General features: G+C 32.8%; 1 protein-coding gene across 5 annotated transcripts in view; it reads left to right on the top strand.

Annotated features, from left to right (window-relative positions):
- nAChRalpha4 (nicotinic acetylcholine receptor alpha4) overlaps nucleotides 1–27272 on the top strand; it is a 315893-nt gene that overhangs the window by 158856 nt on the left and 129765 nt on the right. For 4 of the 5 annotated variants that reach the window (XM_077428362.1, XM_077428345.1, XM_077428354.1 and 1 more), the window contains exon 2: nucleotides 23200–23380. The exons of the other annotated variant lie outside the window; for it this stretch is intronic. In XM_077428362.1, the coding sequence (XP_077284488.1) occupies nucleotides 23200–23380 (181 nt within the window). The remainder of the gene's footprint in view (nucleotides 1–23199; nucleotides 23381–27272) is intronic. 5 annotated transcript variants of the gene reach the window in all.

Consider the following 27272-nt stretch of genomic DNA (forward strand, 5'->3'; position numbering starts at 1 on the left):
GAGCATTTTGAACTGTTCAACTGTCATGAGATTCAATACGAGACTATTTGAATGAGATGAATGATTGGAATTTTTATTGCTTTTTCTTTGTTATTTTCTTTATATTTTTCTTTTTTTTTTTGTAAGACCGGTGTGACGCTTTGGGGCAACCTGTCAGGTCACACTGGTCATTTTATTGTTGTTATTATTTTAAAATAATAAATTAAATAAATAAATCATAGATGTCACTCAGGAGCAACCCGAATACAATACATCATAAGAAAATATAAAAATTAGGTCCATCGGCTATACCGCCTTTCCCAATTATAAATAAATAAAAATTAATGTTGGTTTTTCAGTGCTGAAATCAGCAAATTTGAGATAATATCTTACGTTACTCTAATATAGAAGGTATGTACATAGATGGATTTGGAAGGGTTCTGAAACAATTTTCCCCTGCCTGAGCAATTCAATTAGTTGTATATAAAATAACAAGGCCTTTATAAATAGTTTCGTGAATTTGCGTCCTCTCCCTAGCGAGGTATGTACATACATATATACCAAATTCTTATCTCAAAAAAATGATACAATTTAAAGCGAGCTTAAATAAACAAAATGGGTGGGAGATAACTGAGGTGGGGTCGTCGTGGAATTTCTGGGAAAATTTTGATATTTGCTTTGTCACGAGCGTCCCCCCGTGACAGGCCGGCTATCGGATAAAGGTTGAATAATCATCTGCGTGCCCCGAATATTAAACCGTCGGCAGGCTCTGAAATATAGTGAGAGCGAGGAGCAGAAGGGGGTCGATCAATTTTTGTGCGTAACAAAAATACGACATGGTTACAAAGGGAAAAAAAAACTAAATTGAATAGCCAGAAGGACCCCAGAGACCCTTGCGGCGCTTGTGGGCGTTTAACTTCGCATGACAAAACGTATGTTGTCGTAGGCACGAGTGCAAATAAGAATCAAATATATGTATTTATATATGTATGTATGTATGTGCATATGTAAACATTACTGGGCCCAATATCAAAATTTAATCGGATCAAATCACAACATGGTCTATACTCGATACATATGTATGTATGCATGACAAAATTACATGGCAAGCAAATTTTATCATTTATTTACGTATACATATTTTATTTTATTTTTATTACATACCTCCTTTACGTTTCACTTACGATTGCAATTCAGGAAAAAATTTGCTTCTTATCCGATCGTTTTCATATTTTGCCATATTGCTCATTTTGGTCATCAATATAAGTAAATGGATCCTGCGCCATTAGGATGGTGCAAAAATATCGTGTAAGACGGGTTTGAAATTTGAATATCTGAAAAGTGCCTGACGTATATCCAGTTTTTCGTTTTAAACATAGATGGCGGTAGTAAAATAAAATTATTGGTATTTTTATTCAAAATAATTTTTATTTTACATAGATATACCAGGAAGGCTTAACAGGTAAACCCCAATGCGCCTTTCTAGACAATTAATTAGAAACATTCATCATTTTTTATTACATAATCGCTGTATATCGAAAGGTTGAAGAACACGAAATTAACAATTAATTAATCCATAGAGACATCTATGGATTTAGACTTGTACATAATTTTTTACATATTGTACATTAATCAAATTCAGATATTTGTAACATAGCGGGTAGGATGGTTTTTGCCAATTTGATATGTACATACATATGTAAAATAGCTCGTCATTTAATCTACTAAGCTACTTGATTATAGTTATTATCTATTTATTACTGATTTTTAAAATTCAATATATAATTTAGCAAGCTATCTTATATATGTACATTATTTTTTTAATTTAATCTAATGTACATATCTTTTTTATGTAAGTTGGAATTTTCGTTAAGACTCAAATAACAAAAATAAATCTCATGTGCAATTGTTTCTCATTTGTGGATATAGGGTTAACATTTGTAAAATTGTCACGAATTCCCGTGGAATCATGTAATTTTTGATGTCTTGTGTCGCGGGAATTCTTATCTCGAATCCTGGCGAAATTATTTCTATAAAAACGTTCTTTAATTGGTTTAAAAAAGGCGAATGTATGTATGTATCTACATACATATATCCTACGATGAAACTTTCATCAAACGAGTGTATCCTTCTTATATTGACGATTCCACAATGGAAGAAACTATTTAGATTAAGATGAGACAATTGCGTTTGACTATGAATGAACAATTAAATCAGGAGTTATTAAATATGAAACTACATAATAACGTAAAAAATTAAGATAAATCTTTTAATAATTAGTAAAAATACCCACGATTTGTGCTAAAAATGTACACCACAGTAGAAAAGGCGCATAATTTAAAAAAATTGTCCCTTTTAGTAACTTCAACCGAATAATATAGTAGTAATACCATACTAGTAATAAAGTATAGTATTAATTACTAATAATATTACAATTACTGTACACCCGTCACTGTGGAGCGATCTGCATACATACAAAGGAGAGTGTATACATATGTTCGATTGAAATATAAAAATAAAATAAAAAACATAAAATGACGTTGAATTATTCATGGAAAAAAAATGTGAAATATTATTATTCTTAATATTTTATCTAAAAAAAATGTTGAGCAAGATTCCTCGTCCACCCATATTGAGTTAATTAAATTTGAAAAAAATCGCAGCTTGTATTTAGTCGGTTTGGGTTGGCTTGAACGCGATTTCAATTAGGTCCATCTCTATTCGCCGCGCCGGGTCTTAATTAATCTTCATCGCTTTTTAATCTGGTATATTTTTAATGCCGAGGTTATTAAAGGCCGAGCGAATGTTCATTTCATCAATTATTCGGTAATCCCCCGAAGAAATTAAAATTGCGTAACGTTCCGAGATAATTACACCGCGCCAATGAACAGGGAGACAATAACATCAATGTTTACGATTATTATCCACCGACAAATATTTTTATCGCATAATAATTAGCTTTATTGTAACGAAAATAATAAACGAATACATATATTCTAAATATTCATCACCCAACAGAATACGAAAATTCGTATCGTAGCCCGTCAAATTTGATTGCATAGACAAAGTGTGCACTTTGTTGCATCAAATTACACAACTTTTAATAAACTCAAAACGAAAAGTTTTGGCAACAAGCTGGCTCTTAAATAGATTTTGGTACATCCTTTGACACTGAAGTTTTTTTTTTTTTGATTTTTAAATGCTTTTTATTATTTCGAAATTATGTTCACAATACATCTTATATCTATTTTAATAGCTACTGATCTACTGATCATTTTATATTTTACAATTTTAATTTAATTTGGTTAGTAATCACAGTATTATATTATTCTAATGTTAATCTAAAGCATAATAGGAAAAAGAGCTCAAAAACCTATTTACAATCCTTATAAATGTTCATAATACATCTAATACATAATATTAATTAAAGACTATCTAAAGTCGATGACCTAAAGCAGATTGTGTTTAGGTAATCTGTGTTTATACCTGAAGGGTATAGACATTTTATTGTAATCACCGAGACTCTTCACAAGTGTGTTAGTATGGTTATTAGTGATTCTTTCATAGAATCTACTGGTTAGTTTGTTAGTAATGTCTGTAACAAACGGAATATTATATATAGCATGCAGTTTTTTCAGGTTAGTATATATGGGTGTATTATAAATTATTTTAAGGGATTTATTTTGTATTACTTGGAGCTTGGAAAGGTTAGTATTCGAGGCGTTATTCCATACAGGTGAAGCATAGGTTAATAATGGTAATATGAGCGCGCGATATAATTTTATTTTATTTAGCGTTGATAAAGAACTATGGCGATTAAATATTGGATATATTGAGGATATACCCCGCATCGCCTTGCATTTCGCTGCCTCAATGTGAGGTGCCCATCTCATTCTTTTATCAAACGTTACTCCTAAATATTTTATTACTGACTGCCATTTCAGACTTTCTCCAGAGGGGATTTTCAGATCTGAACTTGGCTTATGTTTTCTAACACTAAAGAATATGGCGTCTGTTTTGGTTTGATTAATTTGAATTTTCCACTTAGTGAAGTGTTCAGTCATTGTTTTAATTGCAAATTCAAGATTTTTAAGAATAGTGTCTGGTTTTTTGCTACTTGTGAAGCAAGCTGTATCATCTGCATATAGGGCTATGTGACAGTTTTTTGGAATAGGTATGTCATTTATATATATGGAGAACAAGAGTGGGCCAAGCAAGCTCCCCTGCGGAACGCCAGCTGCGATTATTTTTGGAGACGATAATTCATTATTTACGCTAACCACTAGCTTTCTACGAGTTAAGTACGATTTGATGATGAGAATTAGGTAGTTTGGTATTTTGTTAATAAGGAGCTTATGAATGAGTCCATCGTGCCAAACCGTGTCGAAGGCCTTTTCTATGTCGAGACATACCATTCCGGTACTTCTCTTCATATTAAAGTTCTTCGTCACGTGTTTAGTTAGTCTTGTTAGTTGTTGGGTCGTGGAATGTCCAGTGCGAAATCCAAATTGTTCATTTATTAATTTCTTATTTACGACTTTAAGTAAACGTGTGTAGATTATTTTTTCCAGAATTTTTGAAAGCGTGCAAAGTAAGCTAATGGGTCGATAATTGGCCGGGTTTTTTGAGCTTTTATCGGGCTTAAGTATGGGAATTACGTTGGCTGTTTTCCAGTATTCTGGGAAATACCCGGTGAGTAAACATGCGTTGAATATTTTAGATAGTGAGACTAAAGCTTTAAATGGAAGTTGTTTGATTGTGATGTTATCTATTGAATCTCGCCCAGGTGCCTTTTTATTTTTTAAATTACGTATTATATTTTGGATTTCACACGGATGCACCAATTTTATATTTTTAGTACTGTTAGTGGGAGTTTTTGTGATGATTTTAATGGACCGGTTGACTTTATTATGCGTTGGTATGTGATTGTAATGTTGTGTGAGTGTGTGATGTTTTTGGAAGGATTTTGATAATAGTTCTGCTTTGTCGCAATCACGCGTCACTGAGATTCCTGCATCATCTAATGGAGGAATCGAGTTTTTTGTCCTGCGAATCGCTTTAGCTAATTTCCATAGAGAGCCATCAACTGAGCTCAATTTTTCTAATTTTTTAGACCAAGCTTCATTTTTGATTTCTTTGATTCTAATTTTAATTTGATATGTGAGCTTATTAATTAATGTTTTCAATGCTGGATTTTTTGATGTTTGCCAAATTTTACGGAGTTTATTTTTACTTTTAATTAGATTTGCAACAAAGTCAGTTATCTCTAATTTGTGTTCAATGTATTGTGTCTTAGGTATGTGAAGGTGTTTGGATCGAGTTATTGATTCCGTTAGGTGTATTATGGAGCTGTCGATTTCGGTTTTGTTTGTGAGTGTGGTAGAAGTTAGAATGGTTTGGTCATTTATGTACGACTTGAACTCTCGCCAGTTAGCTCTCCCGTAATCCCAACTATGCTTGATGATTTCCTCGGGTTTCCCGTCGATTGAGAAGATTATCGGGAGATGATCAGACGACAGGGTTTGAAGGGCATTTGGTGTCGATATTTTTGGGCAGTTCTTGACGAGGACAAGATCTAGTGTGGATGGTTGTGAGTTATTTGTGGGATAGTGTGTGTATGTATCCGGATGAAGTAAGATTGTATCTGTTAGTTGAATGTATTTAAAAAGAGTTGTGCCTTGTTGGTCAGTGTTTACGCAACTCCATAACGGATGTTTGGCATTAAAGTCACCAGCTACCACTACCGAACTACCAATGTTAAATATTTTGTTAAGATCGGATGCCAATAATCGTTTTTGGGGAGGATTGTAAGCGGATGCTACTATGTGACGGGTGTTGTTAATTGTTAGTTCGATGGCGGTTAGTTCTAAATTTTTTAGTGGCGGGGTTATTACGCGACAATGTTTAATTGACGATTTTATAAAAATGGCAACTCCCCCTCCATGCTGTTCTCGGTCTTCGCGATAGCAGTTAAAGTTAGGTAGGTTAATACGGATATGAGGTTTTAAGAAGGTCTCGGAGATTAAAACTATGTCAACACAGTACTCACCGATCGCCGACTCTAGTTCGTCAATCTTATTCTTAAGTCCACGAGCATTCCAAGCTAGAATGTTCAGTCGCCTCCCGTTAATCAAAGACATCGAGATATTCGACAAGCATGAGTGCCAGCTCTAGTTTGTCGGTGCAACCGCTGGCCTTGGCACGAATCTCCTGGAGGATCTTAGCCAGCAGCGTGGCTCGGTCGTTAAGCTTCTGCTTAACACTGAGAGGCGCCGAGTTCGATCCCTTGAGCTGACCTCGATTGAAAAGAATTTTTCTGAGTATATCTGTAATGCTGCTGGTCAGACCAGGATTTGTGACTCCTGGTTGATCGTTTCCTATCAGAGTTTGCCAATTTTCTCTGATTTCATTGTTGAAACGATTCCCGATTAAAAATTGGCTAAAAATCCTTCCTACCCACTATGTCACCACTATTTGAGTATGATTAATGTAAATATTACAATAAAAATGTATGTACAATTCATAGATGTCTCGTTAATTGTCGAGTTTAAGTCAGTGTCTCGTAATTTAGCGACTTATATAATAAAAAATGCTGTATTGTTTGTAATTTGGCCAGGAAGGCGCATTGGGGTTTACCTGTAATGCCTTCCTGGTATGAAAAAAAAAAAAAAAAAAAAAAACATCTTCGTCATAGACGCCATGGAAGTTAGGTCTGTTGTTGGTTGAATGTTGGGATTGATTGGTTGGTGGGGTTTTTTAGGGATATTTGGGATATTTGGTGAAGGAGTTTTAATGGTCGGTAGCTTTGGGAAGTTATGATCGTTAACGACCGGGATATTTTGTGGCTGCGCCACTGGGAGTTTCCAAGGGTTGGCTTTGACAATTGATGCTCGATTCTTCCTCGATTCCAGCATTTTCAGATAGCTCTGTCTTTTTGGACAGTCTTTGAAGCTAGCGGGGTGAGATCCTGAACAGCCTGAGCAGACAGCAGGGGTAACTATTCCACACTGAAGTATGGAAAAATCTTTCGACATACTAAATTGGCTTGTCACTTGCATACAAGGTGAGCAAAACATATTTTCTCGCTCAGCACTACCGGAGATGAACTTCCACATCTATGTACATACATACATATGTACATATGCATATATGTATGTATTTGTATGTCCAATACAGACAGTATTATACAATTTGTATATACGAACTTTCGTTTGAACTTTCTGTAGAAGCTTTTTCATGCTCTCCCTGCGGGTTGTATATTTCCTCTGAATCCCTACTCGGCACGTTTAATAACAAAAAATGTGCTAATACTTGTGAAGACGTAAGAAAAGGGTTGCTGGCTTACGAATTGCTCCCTACATGCCCTGAATAGTATGTATGTATGTAAGTTGGCAAAATTGCGTATTTGCTTATGATACTTTAGTGTTTCTAGTTGGTTTATTCATTCGTTTTTGGATAGCTAGCTGTCCTCACTTTAATCTGATGCAAGATTCCAATATAGTTTTTAATGAGTTCGTTAATGATTAAACTCCTCTACCTTCACGTGGGAGAAAATATCAAGGGGATCTTAAGTATTTCAAAACCAGATCACAATATTATACACATACATATATATGTATGTACATATAATATATTTATATAACGAAAAAAACTGTTTATATCATTAATTATTTATTTATACCTACACACATGTGCAGTCTTGTCTTTTTTTACTATTTCATAATTTAATGTATGAACTATGGTTTTATATATTAAAAAGATTAGGTATGCGTAGTTCGATCATATCTCATGATATAAAAGAAAAAAATCTTCAATATTTTAAACCCACTTTATACCTACACAAGCAAAAACAAAAAAATTTCCAAACTTTCGACCGATAGTTTACATATTAATTTAATCATACATTATTCTTATATACATACATATGTGTACATGTTCATTATAAGTACCGTTTCTAATTAAAACCAAAGTTTATGGAGTTGCTATCCAACTAAAACATGAAACTTTAAGTTTTCTAAAAACTTTAAATCCCACCAAACAAATTGACGCGATGTATTTTGCCACTTAATTAACGTAAAGAAAAAAATGCGGGTGTGACCAACCCATGACTTTATCTATGTATTTGAGGAATATAATAAGGTTACAAAACAAAATTCGATATTGAACTGATGACTATGATAGCGATACAAATTGAGCGCACATGTATGGAAACTTGCACAAAACAAAAGTTCTACTTCCGGTTGTCTGATTTTGTTCAAATTTTTTTTATTACTAAAAATCACTATCAGTGTCATACTCATTAAATATCAAGAATATAAAAATAATTTTAAAGGTCAAAATAAAATAATGAAATATTGTTTTAAAAAAAAATACTACTTCCGGTTTACGAATTCTGACCAAAACCCTAACAGCTCTAAGGTAGTACATAAACGATAGAAATATAAATTTTCAGTTTAATACGTTCAGGGGTGTGGACAGAGTAGTGGGCACAACATTTTCAACCTTTCTAAGTGAATAAAATCCCACTTCCGGTTTATAAAATTTAATAACTTTTTTTTATTTTCATTACATTGCTACAAGAATTATACTTGAATTTTTTTGTGACGAACACACATGTTTAAGGGGTCGAAAAAAATAGTGGAAGAAAAATCGAACAAGAGTAAACTGTCACTTCCGGTAGACAGATACTTACTAAATTTTATATATAACTTGATATTAAGCTTAAACTTTTAGATATGAAATTTAAGTTCAATAAACCAAAAGGTTTTTGAGAAAAACATAAAAAACCTCGATTCTCTAAAGTAAAAGTACTACTTTCGGTTCAGATAGAAATATTTAAAAAATATAAGGTTATAAAAATTATTATTTCTATTATATTTAAAAAAAATTCAGTCTGTTTCAGTTAGTGGTTTGGGAGATAATTGAATTCAAAAACTTAAAAAAAAGAGGACACCTATAAGGTGAGGTACCATTTCCGGTCAACTTAAAAATTTGAAAAAAAATAACGACGTGTCGATAAGAATTTTATTAACCGATACTAAGTTTTAGTTTGATAGGACTAACGGTGTTAAAAATAACCCCAAAATACACACACACACACATTTTTTCTAGATCATGAAAACGTGATCAGTGATCGATTCTGAGTTCGAATCAGTCAAAATCTCAAGTTCGAATTTTCGCATGATCACAAAACTTCATCTATTGTTACTACGTACATAGATAAAGCAAAAATAAAACATAGTTAACTTATTGTTAAAAAACTTTCTGCTGTTGATTTGATAGTTAGTGTTTGTGAAGAGTATTAAAAAATAAGAACTACAATGTCGTATTCCAAGTTATTGCATAATAAGCAAAATTTGATCATTTAAAGTGGAAGAATGTGTGAATCGATCAAAATTGTAAGTTCTTTCGATATATTGTGAATATGTACATTTAATATATCCTATTACTGAATGTAGAATTATTTTAGTGTAAGATTTTGAAGTTATTCAGCGTGAAAAATCCGGCAATATCCTTTTCAGTTTATCCCCGTTTATAAGCGGATTCGAGGCTAGATTAGAGCGGAGGATTTTCCTCGCATGGAAAGCGAGGTTTTGAAGATGCTCAACTGCGTGCTAACAAAGGGAAAATCTCAGAAAATTGCCGAAAAGTTGCATTTCGCTCCGAGCGACACACCCGTACCATCATTTCGATACAATCGGATTTGAGTATTTCCAAGAATGAAAACCGAAAATCCAGCATCGTACGCCGAGTGAAAAATATGCTTTGGTATACATACTACATCATCCTATCGATTTAATACGAAATATACCCAATACGGTCGACAATATATACAATTCCGTTGATAAAAGTCGTTTGAATCCCTTTGTCAATGAAAGAGTGTTTTCAAAATATAACAACTTCGAAAGTTACAAACGTATATAATTGAAACACTGTAGCAAATATCTTACAACCATTTATTATGTATATATTTTTATATTAAAGTTTGGACCATTGTGGCATTACATGAGTCTAATGCGTCATAATGGTCGAAAAAATACATTTAACAGACAAAAAAAAACATTTAAATATAGTTATAAAATAATTATATGACAAAAAAAAGTTTTTTAAAAAATACCTCTTCTATAATTTGTATATAAAATTATTATTTTAAATAAAAATACCAATAATTTTATTTTACTACCGCCATCTATGTTTAAAAAAAACTGGATAAACGTCAAGCACTTTTCAGAAATTCACATTTCAAAGGCGTCTAAACGATATTTTTTATCCATCGCAATGGCGGAGGATACATTTACTTATATTGATGACCAAAATGAGCAATATGGCAAAGTATGAAAACGATCGGATAAGAGGCAAATTTTTTCCTGAATTGTAATCGTTATTGAAGTATAAAAGAGGTATGTAAAAACAAATGCATTATATTAAAAGCAGATAAAGTAAAAATATTAAAATAATTACATATAAAGTAAGGAATGTCTTGTACCTACATATAGCCAGCACCAATATATTAGAACCAGCCGCAAATACAAAATATCTCTGCGAGGCTCAAATGGAAAAGAGAAGATCAAAATTCCAATCAAACATACATCACATTTATTTTTGAAAATAATGATGAGCGCAAGCTACCAGACAAATAGGTTAAAATAATCTCCGATAACCTACGCTCGTTGAGGTGGAAAATATCACATTCAGGCTCAGCAGCAACGGTTTCATTGATAAATCGGAAAGATTTTGGAATAGGAGCCATTCGATTAAAAACTGTGAGAGCAGGAGGTACAACCATCAAATGATGATGTCTACCACGCACATGATTTTTGATGGCATAAAGTACCAACTGTTTCAGCAAATGACGCGCATGACGCATTACCACATAGAAGCTGGAGGATAAAACGAATTATATATCATATCGAAAATAGTATCAGTCGTTTTCATACTCTTTGATCCACTTTAAAAAATTCGATTAAATGCTATTCAATTTTCATTCATTCGTATGTAATACGTTTGGCACATTTACCAGTATTTTCGATCCGGAAATATTTTCATAAGCAAACATTCCATTACATACTAAAATTCATACGGCTTGTCGTAAAATACACAGTTTTACGATACATAGAAACGTCGCATTTTACGATCACAGTTTTTGCGCGCGTTTATACTCGTACACGGGTAAAAGGAAAATTTGGTTGAAATTGATCAGCTGATCGATCGGCGTTTTTGCGAGAAAAATGAGACGTACTGTACACGTATTTGCATTCGACAAATCAACCGGAAGATGTGTCGCCCGGTTGACAGGACATCCATCAAGGACTTGCCATTAGTCACCTGATCCAAGCCCTCAGGTAGCGTGGGGTCGACACTGAAGAGATTGTCGAGTGCTCTTCCAAATTCGACCCCCACCCTAATACTGAAATCGCATTTGCTTGTAAATCCATTTTCATATATGGAATACCTATACGTATGGTGGGAAAATTTTTACATAAATATTTTCCTTTGTGTGGAAATGCGTACTGGCTTCACGCATATTTGCTCGAGTCCAGAATATACATACAAAACCATAAATTTTGGGCGTTCAACTTGATAAAAATCCTGAAATTCTCACCATTCAAATCAACCAAAAAAGTAAAACGACAAAAACCCATACATTTTTAGGAAATCATCTTCTCGTCGTGAATTTGCAATTAAAACAATGACTGAACACTTCACTAAGTGGAAAATTCAAATTAATCCAACCAAAACAGACGCCATATTCTTTAGTGTTAGAAAGCATAAGCCAAGTTCAGATCTGAAAATCCCCTCAGGAGAAAGTCTGAAATGGCAGTCAGTAATAAAATATTTAGGAGTAACGTTTGATAAAAGAATGAGATGGGCACCGCACATTGAGGCAGCGAAATGCAAGGCGATGCGGGGTATATCGTCAATATATCCAATATTTAATCGCCATAGTTCTTTATCAACGCTAAATAAAATAAAATTATATCGCGCACTCATATTACCATCATTAACCTATGCTTCACCTGTATGGAATAACGCCTCGAATACTAACCTTTCTAAGCTCCAAGTAATACAAAATAAATCCCTAAAAATAATTTATAATACACCCATATATACTAACCTGAAAAAACTGCATGCCATATATAATATTCCGTTTGTTACAGACACTACTAACAAACTAACCAGTAGATTCTATGACAGAATCACTAATAACCATACTAACACACTTGTGAAGAGTCTCGGTGATTACAACAAAATGTCTATACCCTTCAGGTATAAACACAGATTACCTAAGCACAATCTGCTTTAGGTCATCGACTTTAGAGATTCTTTAATTAATATTATGTATTAGATGTATTATGAACATTTATAAGGATTGTAAATAGGTTTTTGAGCTATTTTTCCTATTATGCTTTAGATTAACATTAGAATAATATAATACTGTGATTACTAACCAAATTAAATTAAATTGTAAAATAGAAAATGATCAGTAGATCAGTAGCTATTAAAATAGATATAAGATGTATTGTGAACATAATTTCGTAATAATAAAAAGCATTTAAAAATCAAATCAAAATCAATCTTCTCGTCGTAGTCCTTTCTTGATATGATTCATTGATCCTCTATACTGTGCCAAGTTAGATGCTGTGTTTAGGGATGATCCCATCAGTTATTTTATTGGATCTGACTATTTTGTGTGAGACCGTCCTTTAACTAGCCTTCCGTACCAGCTAGACTCAAATTTCTCAAGTTTCTCAACATTTTTACTGGCAAAAATATAAAAGAATCCTTGTTCTACGTGTTGTAGAAAGTCTCTCTGAAACTGTCAGCTCTTTGATGATGTTCGTGTGTCTGGCCGTCAATGGAATGCGCAGAATCCGCCTCCAGCATCACATTTTAAAGACATGACCGTTTCTCTTTTTTTAGCATCCGTATGTCGACTACATAAAATTCAAAGGGGATTACCAGATATTGCAACAGACTGATTTTAATTTTCCTCACTATAGAACGGGTTTTCCATATATTTATCAGACTAATCCATCACCGCTTTCGCAATTTCTATTATTTTGCGGATTTCTGATTAGCATCCACCTTCTGTTGAGGTTAAACACATAAAATCATTGACTTACTCATAGTATTTTAAAGCATTGGACTTTATGAGAGACTCAAACCTGACTATTATTTTGTTTATGTTTATATTTAGATAAGGCCCAGGTGCTTACTAGAAGTAACTAATTCATTAAAGAAAAAGCTACAAAACCCCATTTATTTTAAGGACATCATCAAGTTTATTTATAAAAAGGTTTAAGTTACTAGAAGTTACTAATTCACTAAATAGACTATTCCAAATTTCATCCACTCTACTTCAAAAGAAAGAGTCTTTAATTTCTTGTAAGAAATATATTTTTGGAGTCTAAGAGTATGACCTCTCAAATTAATGTTTTTGTTAAATCATAAACGTTAGGAAGTTAGTATATACATCATGATTAATAATAGATGTTGTGAAAATGTAACCTTTATATTTGACATTCTCTTTCCATTAAATATACAAAATCCATAATTATGTTTTTCTTATTTTTCAAACAAGGACAATTTTAAATGTATTTTGGCATTTAGAGTAATCTTGAATTTATAACATACTTCTGAAAGTAAAAAAAAAAGTTGAAGGTAAAATTTATACATCTACATATGTACATATGTATATATGAATTGAATATTTAATCGGAAAATCAAGTTTTCCGTGACGCAATAATATGATTATTTCTTGACCTTGTAAGGAAGAACCCATGTCAAAATTTGACAAATTCAAACTTATTGAGAAGTACATACTTGGAAATATTGAAAACATTTATATTAAAAATCGGTAAAAAATATATAATATATTGAACATTTAAATTTAATATTGAAAATATTTATACGTATAATTATCATATTTTTATTGCTAGATATGTCTATGAATGTCATTCATTGTAAAACAAATGTGATACATAGAATATATTCATATATGTATATGTACTACATATAATAAGTGTGTTCTCCGCCCTCTCTAATCCGACTATTAAAGACCATAAATATAGAATGGCCTTACAGAATTCTGCAAATGATTCCATCGGATTTTAAAGACTACCACAACCGCAAAACTATTTCAGTATACAGATTTTCCATTTTCAAAAGCATCCATTATAAAACACACCGATGTATGTATATACTTGCAGAAATTTATTATAAGTTATATCATAAAGAGGATAAAATAGAAACAAAAATATCTGTATAAAATATCCTTCTAATAAGAGAAAATAAGTCTGTCTCAATTTTTAGTGCAAAGTCAAAAATTATACAAATATTTCAAGATAAAAAAGAAGACCTGTTCAAACTTAACGCCTTTGTATGACAAAAAATATAACAAGCTCTACTTGATATATTCTCTATGTATTATAATAAATGAGAATTCTGTACAATTCTTTAACCAATATTTTTGGAGGTTTTAATTAATTATCTATCATTTTCGTATAAATGCTCGTAAAATACATTTAAATGGTCAAAATATACTAATTTAGTCGTCCAACTAGCAGTTAGAACCCTTTCAAATCATTTATTAACGTCACCTCAGGTTGAAAAGGTTCGAACTGCAATCAAATGAGTGAATTATACCTCAAAATACAACTTTAAACCAAATTAATAGTATATATACATACATATGTATGTATATTTATAAATAATCATAGCTGTAAATAAAGTTTTGGTATTTAATCCAATTTTCAAACTGCCATATCTCAAAATGCACTCGAGTGCTATTTTATTGCATTTTTAATTTATACCAGCAAGGGCTAACCCAATGCACTTTCCTGGCCAGACACATTTTACATTTGATACAAATATCATTAGTATTGCACAAAGTAAATACATCAATTAAAACCCACGGAGACATCTATAGTCAAATTTGTAAATTTGCAGCATTTTATAAAATTCCGCGAAATTCGAGATTGCTGAAAACTCAAGATTGGCGAGAAAATGGGTAAGGTTGCCAATTTGTTGGAACCGTTTCAATGAAAATCAAATAAATTGGCAAACGCTGATAGTAAACGATCGACCTGGAGTCACAAATTCAACGTCTGGCCAATTTCTACTAGTGGGAAACGAACAGTGAACACCGTTCAAAAGCATAATATACTAACCACTAGTCTACGCTGCTGGATATAATCTAGAATTGCACATCAGCAGTGCAGCACAGCATCGTACAGAATATACTACTTCTATTCATAATATACAGCACCGTCCGCTTTCGGCACGATCGTGTTTTTTTGGATAGCAGAAACCGATGGGATTCAAACCTCTGACCACTTTTTTTAAAGCCTTATACATATGCATACCACTAATTTATTCTACTGGTTATAACCCTTTCAAATTAAGTATAAATAATAAATGTCTATGCCATATATTTTTACAAATATTTGTCATCAGGTGACAATATGACATAGCACTTCTTACATTAATTTAAGTCCAGATTTATATTGTCCAAATTAATCGCAATGAAATTTCTAAATACCACGAATATCTAACCCCAAGTGACAGTTATACAGATCTAATTTCATTAGACTTAATTTATAAGAACTTAAAATAATATAAACACCTTTCATTAATAAGCGCTCCATTTCGCGCTAGTACATTATATACAGATTAAGGCTAAAGTTTGTTTCGTAAATAACAGAACGCTAAGTGATGTATTATTAAAGTGATTAATAATTCACAACTTCCGTCCCCTACCGATCCTCCGCCTCCTGTCGCATTTCCTTTTACGTCATTCGATAAATAATTAATCAAGTGCCGGAGTAATTTTCAGTTGAAAAGAAAAATTTCACAATATGAAAACTCGCCGAGTTCATCGAGAGCCCGAGTTTCGTCGAGTTACTATATTTATATACATAGTAGGTGCTTACTTTTTTTTTTTTGAAATTTTAAAAATGGTCAAACTTCCCTTTCACTTCGCAGCGATGAATAATGCCCGGCGATATATACATTTTTTGAGCCTTCTTGTTCCGTCTAGAAAGGAGAAGGGTTGAGTGCGGGCCGTAAAAGAAAAGGCGACCAATAGAGTTCCCCGCGAAAATTATGAGTCCTTTCTCTACCGAAAAGAAAAACTCGTGAAAAACGTCTCTATTATGCGAACGTTCCGTTTCGTTCGAAGCGAGCGCTTCGTTTGAAAAATTACACAACCTTTGCGCTACTTCTCGCCTCATATACAAACACTGAAATTATACATGCACAGGTATAATAAATATAATAAAACTTACTATGGCTATTTTATTTGAAATGTAAATACCTATAATTATGATTTATAATTAAAACAACACAAGAGCATTATTTTTACATTAAAAAATACATCATCATATAAATAATACCGCTATTCTGTATTTCTGTGTCTGCGATAACACTCGCCGTAGTATAATAGTAGTTTCGATTCGACATACGTACATATGTACATAAAATAGACCAAGTTCATTTAGTTTATATTGAACTGTTCTAAGGCTTACTGTTTTTTCCAACTTCAATGAACTCATACCTAATTTATAATGCAGTTTTAAAACTGTTTTGAAGTAAAATTCTCTTTAAAATCAGTTTTTTTGCCATTTTTCCTCTTTCGACAGGTGTTATGTCCATTGTTTTTTTATACTTCTTAAAAAATATAGTTATTGTAGGTAGAATGTGTTCCCGTTCGTCGATAAATTTCCGCAAAAGAATAATTTTCCTCCCAGAAAGTGACAATTTTTGATTTCTCGGCGATCGACAAAAATTCATATTTTACGCTCAACGCTCACAACACTAAAAAAAGACACGCACTACTTGAAAGTCTGGGGGAAACTGACTTTAAAACTTTTCGGCAACAATACGTTGAGGTATGCTGAAAACAACTGTAAAAGTATAAAAACAAAATTGCCAGAAAGTTAGACCCAATAGGGCGAAAAATGGGCCATTCCGGTAAAATTTGTGACTGATAAGCTTCGCTTTGCGCTGGGTGTACATATGTACATATATACATATGTACGTCACACTGCCAACGAAATGAACGATATAATAACGAATCAAGAAAACACCTGTATATATACTGTTTGCTACCAATATTCCCTATAGAAAAATAGTCTCACGAACATTTAGCGCCATCTATTGAAAATGAATTTAATTAATTATTATTTTTATTTTATTTTTTACATAGATATGTATATACCAGGAAGGCTTGACAGGAAGACCCCAATGCGCCTTCCTGGAAAATTAATTACAAACACTGCAGCATTTTATTATTACATAAATCACTGTATTTCCAGAAGCTGAAGAACACGAAATAACAATTATTAATTAATTAATTAATTAATCCATTGAGACATCTATGGTTTTAGATTTTGTACATAATTTTTACAAATTATACACACAATAAACACAGAATATTTGTGACAGCGGAAAAGATCATTTTTTTGCCAATTTTGAGGAACCGTTTCAACAATGATCAGATAAAATTAACAAACACAAACACACAAAGACCCCCAAATCTAATCAGGAGTATGGCGGATCGAACCCACTGATCACTCGGTGCTAAACATACACGCTACCATTAAGTCATATTGCGGGCTATTTATTTCCTTTTTAACCATTTCGCTCTTTTGCGAGTATTATATTTTTATATAAATTGAACATATCTGCTGGCAGCTAAATAATGTCTCATTTTAAAATTTTAGAGAAAAAAGTATTTATTTAACAGTAATTTCATACAAAAATACTCTCAATAAACGGGCAGTGCAGGTATTAAAATACCATAAGTATTCATTGCAGCTATTTCCTTTCATATTTATTAGTCGAAAAAAAATTACACAACCAAAATATAAACTACGCCCAAAAACAGCTCACTTGGTAAACACTGGTGTAATGCGTTTATTTTTGTGGTCACGGGTTCAATCCCTGGCTGTGCTGCTGGCCAGACCTTGGTTATGTAACTCCAAGGTCGATCGTTTCCTATAAAATTTTTCCAAGTTATCTGATTCATTGAAATTCGCCACCCTGTTAAGGATTTCTCGCAAAATTAGAGTTTACTGACATATGAGTTGAGAATTCACTGACATACGAAATGTCTCACAAATTTCGAGTTATAAAAAAGTGCAAAATTTATCAAAATATGTATTTCAAAATTTACCCAAAGACAAAACTGTTAAAATTGGCAAGGAAAGCGCATTGGGGCTTACCTGTTAGACTTTCCTGGTATATACGTATGCATATGTATATGTAGATGTATGTTAATAAATATATACATATGTATGTATATCTCAAAACTCAAGGCTAAATAATTCAACTGCTTAAATAATGAATGCATGAATTTATAACGTTGGCATCCTTTTTATTACAATTTGTTTACATTGTTTTAATGATTTTATTCACTTACGTAACGAGTTTTTATTATTTTCCTTCTCTCTTACATTTAACGGCGTTTTAAACGATGAATTTTAATATTCATTCGCTTTTCCAACTTCAGGATGATAATGATGTGAATATAAACTCGCTTTACGTTTTTATCAGAATTTCAATTACACCGAGTACAAAATTTTTGCAATATAAAATTTACAAATATACATACATATGTATATCCTAACTAGCAACAAACATTTAACAACGTGGATTTCACTCGGCTTACATTGACACGTGTTTGAAAACAGTATTTTAATTGACAACACACGACATTGCAGCCCATACATATGTACGTATACATACTTACATACATATGTATGTATGTATGTACATATGCACCAAATTTTTTTGCCAATTTTATGTATGTTTATATTTTTATTAAATATATTTAATTTTTATCAAATGTGCCATAACAGGTCACTCCAATGTTATACGTATGGCCGAAGCTATACATAAATACTAAACATATTCCACACTATAGGTATAATAGGTAGGTGACGAATTTTCGAAATACAGATATGGATGTCATTAGATCCGTCGCAACAATTAAGTTAGATAAACTAGTAACCGTTACAGCAGTAACGGACACAATCTGTCTATACTATACAGCAGTACATGTCACTAAAACGTATAAAGCAGAACCGGTTTTATTTGGCCGTTGCGGTGGAAATATTCACTCATGACCTGACGTTATTGTGACGATTGCACCTGTACTAACTAGAGTACTGTCATGCACATGTGAATTTTTCGAAAACGTCATATTGTGACAATATTGACTCATTGATACGGCGCAAGCAATATTGCGCCATATCATTGCGCTTTATAATGTATATGTAAGCCGATTTTGCCTTACACTCGTCGAAAACAAACATGAACGTGCCGAAAGCGGGCGGTGCTGTATAGTATGAGTAGAAATAGTATATTCTGTACGATGCTGTGCCGCGCTACTGATGTGCTAGATTACCAGCAGCATAGACTAGTGGTTAGTATATCATGCTTTTGAGCGGTGTTCACTGTTCGATTCCCACTAATAGAAATTGGCCAGACCTTGGTTTGTGATCCCAGGTAAATCGTTACCTTTCAGAGTTTGCCAATTTATCTGATTTTCATTGAAACGGTTACACATTTTATCGCAAATCTCGAGTTTTCAGCAATCCCAGTTTTCGCTGAATTGTATAAAATGCTGCAAATTTACAAATTTTACCATAGATGTCTCCGTGGATGTTAATTAAAATGTTGTTACTTTGTATAATACTGTTGCGTAGGGATGGGTGGAGGATCCAAATAAAAGGCCAAAGTCACTTCACCGTATTTATTGGGTGATTAAGGAGATCCACGCACTGCCAGTGCTCCGTCCAGAATCCTGCTTATAAAGGGCAGGTCGCTCACTGCATCTTCCTCGACGTGTTTGTTTACCTATTGTTATAGTCACGTACTAGATATGCACTCCCACGGTCTCGGCATGCAGTCTCACGCTTTCGCGCTTTCAGTTCTGAGAACTCTAGCAAGAAGTGGCTGGGTGCCGTTTCCGACCACTAAGTCCATTCGGGGGTCTCCATTGTTAGCCGACAGCACTTAAGTCTGGAGATAATCCTCGAAAACCAAATATAACGGCGGCTCCTTTTAGCATATGCTACAACACTAATAATATTTGTATTAAATGTAAAATGTGTCTGGTCAGGAAGGCGCATTGGGGTTACCTGTTAGGCCTTCCTGGTGTAAATTAAAAATAAAATTTATATATAGACGGGACATTTATAGGGTGAAATGAATAAAAAATGGATTTCAATATTTTGGACTTCTGGTGGTGTCAACGTTGATTTCGCGTAGTATCGAACGGAATCCAACGAAACAGCAGTGCAATAATAATAAAACCGACAAAATTTAAAATGAATTCCGATCGGAAATGTTTAGAAAATAAATAAATCACGATACCGTTTTTTTTATGCGTCAGTTTGAATGTCATAAAATTTGCGAAGCGCGACGCTAACAAAAACAACAATAAAACGAAAAAAAAACACAGGCAACGAGACAGAATTGGCACGACCGCGTCCCTGTTTACTACGAAGGAAATATTTATTGTTTCCTCGCAGGACTTTCATAGCATTTGTCTAATTTATCGCTTCGGCGTCGATAAAACGCTTTTCCGCGTCAGAGAGCCCTGCCTTCGCTCCCTTTACGATTGCTTGTTTAATTAATAAATTATTGCGAAACGTAAAACGAACATTCGACATCCCATTACGCAAACATCGACAGCCATCCATCCATCCGTGCATTCCGAAAATCTGGCTCGAAGTACCACAATATTGCACATGTAGATGTGCAATATTGTGGTACTTCGATTCGTAGGCGATTCTCGTCATTTATTATGCACAACACCTACTCCGTTTGCTCGAGTGGGTGAAATGGATCAAAGCCGTCGGATGAAGCTAATGGCGAACTTTAACCCCACCCAGTCTCCACCCCCAAACTTTAATATTCTTGCGGCGAGGTCTCTCAAGTGCCTCGAGATCAACGAAACTGCCGAGGCAAAGTCCCGAGTACAATCGTGCACGATGGCCGCAAACCTAATGCAGTGGTGAAGCCGTTGAAAATTCTGCTGAATATAAAGGTAGCTATCGTGTAGAAGTGCCTATATAAGTCGAACGTCGTAAAAAGCGAGTGCTTGAATTATACACAATGCCAGATGAAAGTATTTCGGTGTATCTCCGCATATCTGATGCTGAGAGATGTTGGTAATCTTCATTTTAAATTTGGCCCTATTGGGTTATTTAATGCGATGTGGAAATGACCTGTCGAATTTCCAACGTTCAAACTCGAAAAGCTTTCAGTGTTATGTTTGACTATTTAATTATACATGTATCGAAGCGTTACAGAACTCTCTTATGAACTTGAATGGAAAATACAAATACATATGTGTATACTTATGATGTTGAAAAAAGAACTAGAAAAATATAATAATTAATTTCTAGATATGAAATTTCATTTAAATAAATCAAAAGGTTTCTGAGAAAAACATCAAAAACCTAGATTCTCTAGAGTAAAAGTAGTACGTCCAGTTCAGATAAAAATATTTAAAAAATATAAGTTTATAAAGATTATTATTTCTATTACATGTAAAAAATTTCAGTCCGATTCAGTTAGCGGTTTGGGAGATAATTGAATTCAAAAACTTAAAAAGAAAGAGGACACCTATAAGGGGAGGTACCATTTCCGGTCAACTTAAAAATTTGAAAAAAAAATTGAGTCGTGTCTATAAGAATTTCAGTAACCGATACTAAGTTTCAGTTCGATAGGACTAACAGTGTTCAAAAAATACACAGATACACATACACATTTTTTCTAGATCATGAAAACGTGATCAGTGATCGATTCCGAGTTCGAATCAGTCAACATCTCGAGTTCGAATTTTTGCATAATCACAAAACTTCATCTATTGTTATTACGATAAACTAAAAATTTAAAATACATATAAGCTTTAAATTTTTCAAATCAAAATGGACTTTCACCATTACTAGTACATATTTTAACTTGTTTTCTTTATTATTAATCAGCAGCATGGACTAGTGTTTAGCATATAAGCTTTCGAACATAGTGGTCACGGGTTCGAGGCCCGCTGGTTGCTGCTGGCCATACCTTGGTTTGTGAGATTTTTCTATCAATTTATTTGATTTCATTATAACCAGCAGCGTTATCTAGTGGTGAATGTTGAATTATTTCGTACTTGATGTTACGAGTTCGATTCCCCGCTAAGTCTCGCTGTTGGCCAGACCTTGATTTGTTCGATCGTTTCTTATCAGAATTTGCCAATTTTTCTGATTTTCATTGAAACGATTCCTGTAAAATTGGCGTTTCCTTCCCAATTTTCTGTTGCGAACCTTTAGTTATTGTTATATCTTAGGTTTCGCCATATTGCTCACCATAAATGTCTATGTGGTTGTTTATCGAATATAAAATTCGTATTGTTACATGAAAGTTATTCATCGTTATTTATCGTATTAATACGATGTTTGTAATATATGTATGTATACTGACCATAGATGTCAGATATTGCTTAGATTTACATGTATCTATGTAATAATTATGTGGACCAGGAAGGCGCATTTGGAGTTTACCTGTTAACCCTTCCTGGTATATTTGTAAAATAAAAATAAAATAAAAGAACAAGTTCATCATAAAATTGGCAAAACCATCATATCTACTATTTGTCGCCAGTATTTTAATATGATTTCAAATTTATAATCTATAAATTTATATATGTACAAATTTAATACCAAAGGTGTCACTCATAAATATTAATTTTATATGAATATTAATTTTAATTTATAATAATTCATACAATACTGAACGGAATTTTACAAATCTTATACATGTACGTAGAATATGCAAGAACTCAACGACTTGAATGCACACGGTGAAGCGACACGACACAACATTATCAATTCCACATCATAGACGTACATATACATGCCTTATATAACTCGATATAATAATTAAATATTCATTCAAACGACATAATAATACCCCAATTTTAATACCATATTACATACATATAACCGTTGATGAATCAATAGTCAAAGGCAAACTTTAAAATAACTTTGTATATATGCAATTGAACTAGCAATCCGTATACATGACACTTATATGATATTCTAACAGTAATTAATACCATACAAACTGACATATGTAAACAAACTTGGAGCGAATGTTTCGATGATGTATGCAACTCAGGCACCCAGAGTAGAGAGAGCATAGTAGAAACATATTGTATTGCAGCGCGGATGGTAACTTCGAGGTAACCCTCGCCACCAAAGCTACCATCTACCACCAGGGTCTGGTGGAATGGAAGCCACCAGCCATCTACAAGTCCTCGTGTGAGATTGACGTCGAGTATTTCCCATTCGACGAACAGACCTGCGTGCTCAAGTTCGGTAGTTGGACATACGACGGATTTAAGGTAAGGCAACAAACAGATCGAAACCATCACAGACACACACACACACACCCACAGAATCCACTCACATGACACATCAAAAAGTCGTTATTATATGATAGTTAAAACGATAAAATCACCTGTATATGTACTGAAAAACCCTATTCATTATTACCTGCCCTCTATAATGAGACGTGTCGCATTAAAAGTCTTCGCATTGTGGCGCGTCTCACGCGATGCTTCGTTGACGTTTGAACCGCATATCAAATTTATATTAATTATACATTGGACAAAACTTATTAATATTTTTAATATACAGACAACGTTTTGTTGTATTGGTATGTGTGGTTAATTAATTATGATGAAATTAAAACGGATGATTAATTTTGGTCCACCTCCCACGAGTTCAATTGTCAACGCGTTATCGTGTTATTATATTATACATATATACTATATTTCGGAATGTAAAACACTGTATGAAGATGCACGCTAGCTTTATTGATTATTTTATGGTTTCGTTATTAAATTAGTGAAAAAGCAATCCAATTTTTGTATTGAAATTACGTAATCGTGTAAAAGTTTTGACGTCTTGATTCAAAAATTCGTTCCGTTGTAGGTTTGTTTGAATTGAAATTGAAATGCTACTCATTTTAATTAATTACCAAAGAGGTGCGACCTTTTTTGTAAGGCTGTCACTCCGAAAACCGGTGAAAAGGTCGAATTATGTCGCAAAAATTAAATTGAAATGTAAATTCTTTAACGCAATTCAATAAATCGATTGATCGTGTGGTGTAGTTGATCATTTCATCGGAATTGGATTGTTTTTAAAAGTGTAATACTAAGCATTATTTTAATTTTGGCAGAAAAATACTAGCTTTTCATATTGTATTATAAAATATATTTAAATTTAGATTTTAACATATTTTTTTCTTCTTCTTTTTCAGCATAAGAATTCGATCCTACAATTTTTAGTACAGAATCTTCGAAGCTTAATATAAAAATGTATACTGTTATTATATTTTTCAGCGAAAATTTTCACAGTTTACAATACCAATTGTGTGATTGGTATAAAAGGCTATTTGTTTCATATCTATCTATGTATAAATATACAAATGTATAAGTGTGAGAAGTCAATAACTGCAAGCTTTCGCAAGGAGCCGCATTACGAAAATGGATTTTCAATGTTTTTGTATATATATTTATAATTGTATATTCCGAATACACTCCCTAACCCTTTCCTGTCTTTCGACCCTAAACACACATACCATTATACATATAGGATATCCAACAGCGAGTCCATATTATACTGCGCTGAAATGCTTTCTAAATTTTCTCTGATAGTTCAAACGCGAAGAATGCACAAAATTAACGTCTGAGGAATTTGCAATTATTTATGCACGCGAACGCATACTTTTAAACAGACCCTTGGCTTGACAAATTTTCCCACTCAAGAATCTTACTCGTATTGCGCTAATAACAAGCTCGACCCAGGTGTAATGTGCTAAAATATTTCAGAGTTATGTACATATCACATTTAATTATAATATGCAAATTTTAGCACCGTTTCATACTTTAAATGATCTTAAAATACGTTGATTCATATACATACAAACATGTACGGGTTTGATTAATTATTATGTATGAAGGACAGATCTATACAGGAAAATATAAATAAAGACTAGAAAATATAGCTCGGTTGAAGCTATAGATTTAAAGAAAGTTTTCCCTCATCCGCAAAGTTTGCAAACTTTCAAACTTTCAATTAATGAAAACCGAAATTTCATTGCTAAATAATATTTTATTAATAACTCATTACTGGTTGTTCATTTTGACGCCAGATACTTACATATTCAAATTACTATCGAGACTTAATCCAATTTAAAACTTCATATTTTCAATTTGGAATCCAAAAGCTTATGTCTTAAACCGCACAGAATTCAAATTAAACTTCACGCAAAAAACGTATCCACTGTCAAATCTTAAGTAAATTACGATTCAAATAAAGAATTGAATTTATTCAAAAATTAATACGTATAAATAAAAATATTAATTTCAATAGCAGTTTATTCGTTTTGACTTCCCTTTCCAACCCCATAACCTTCAAACTGTACAGTAATAATGTTTTTATTTCAAATAAACTTTTACTATAAAACATGTGAACTCGTTTGCAAGCGACTACAACATTGGAAACTTGAATAATATTTCATACAAAATATTACAACACTAGCATACAGTCAAATACTTTCAGTGAAATCTTACAATTTTCCCATTTACCTATATATTTCGATTATTGTATACATGATATATACCAACACATACCCATGATTTCTACCGACAACTTCACAATGATAAGAAACCTTAACAGTGCAGCTGAAGTTTCGGAAGTTTGAAAACTTGCAAATCAACAAAGTTTCCCGTCAAAGGCGAAGCTCTTCACCGAGCCTGAAACACTTCGCAATCACGTATAAAACATCCATATGAAATTACTTACAAATTATTATTCAATATAAACAAATATTTTATTCAAATTTATTTAATATTATTTAAACAAAACAAAAAAATTGATTCAAATGTTTTATTTTATCCGCTTTTTCTTCAACTATAACTTACGGATACTTTACTACAAGATTTTGACCCATAAATACTACCATCTAATATCATAGAGGTATTTATTGTTATCTTACAGATTTTTTTCAATAAAATTTGCACTTTAAATAATGGCAATTACCTTAAAAAATTATCAACATTTCAAACGTACATAACCTAATATGTACGTACATTTTATGTAGTAATTTTTTATCAAAATATACATGTGCAAAATTGTACGTAATATAATTTACAGTAACATCTTATATTTCAATCGTATATTTTTTGATGAATTTTCTCAATTTTTCAATTCGACATTTTTCATAAATTATTATTGTTATGTATTTTATACGAAAAAACCAGTTTAAGTAAACCTTTTATCTTACGACTTATCTATTGGGCAGGTTTTAGACGTGTAGGAAACAGATTTGTGATGGCCAGAGCGATATATCTCTTTTACCGTGCATAAACTAGATAGTAAAGAAGATGGAATAAAGAGGCGTATGAAATTAGGATGGAGTGCATTTGGACGAATGAATGCCGTTTTTAAATCAAAAATGCCACTTTGCCTGAAGAAAAAGATCTTAGATCAATGTGTTTTTCCAGTGATGACGTATGGATGTGAAACTTGAACATTGCACGCCAAGATTCTACACAAAGTCTAATCCACTCAAATAAGTATGGAACGTTGTATTCTTGGCATAACGAGGACAGGAAACGGAATACGTGGGTGAGAAGTATGACAACGGTAGTGGATATATTGAATAGAGTAAAGAGATTGTGGAGATATGTGTAAATGGCAATGATTAATAACATTCCTTTCCTTTATTGCTGTTTAAAGTGGAAGAGGGACTGCCAGTCGTGTGGCGCAGTGCAACTGGTCACATTACTGAACTATTAATGAGCTGATAACATCTATACAAAGCTAAAGCTAACTGGCTGTTGCCCTCTATTTATACGTATTTTGTTTTTTTAAATTCTTTTTATTAATACTAAATTATGTTCACAATACATCTTATATATATTTTAATAGCTTCTGATCTACTGGTCATTTTCTATTTTACAATTTTAATTTAATTTTGTTAGTAATCATGGTATTATATTATTCTAATTTTAATGTACAGCATAATAGGAAAAAGAGCTCGAAAACCTATTTACAATTCTTATAAATGCTCATAATACATCTAATACATAAAGACTTTCTAAAGTCGATGACCTAAAGCAGATTGTGTTTAGGTAATCTATGTTTATACCTGAATGGCATAGACATTTTGTTGTAATCACCGAGACTCTTCACAAGTGTGTTAGTATGGTTATTAGTGATTCTGTC

Source organism: Arctopsyche grandis, chromosome 1 (assembly GCF_051622035.1).
Source record: "Arctopsyche grandis isolate Sample6627 chromosome 1, ASM5162203v2, whole genome shotgun sequence".
Classification (NCBI taxonomy): domain Eukaryota; kingdom Metazoa; phylum Arthropoda; class Insecta; order Trichoptera; family Hydropsychidae; genus Arctopsyche; species Arctopsyche grandis.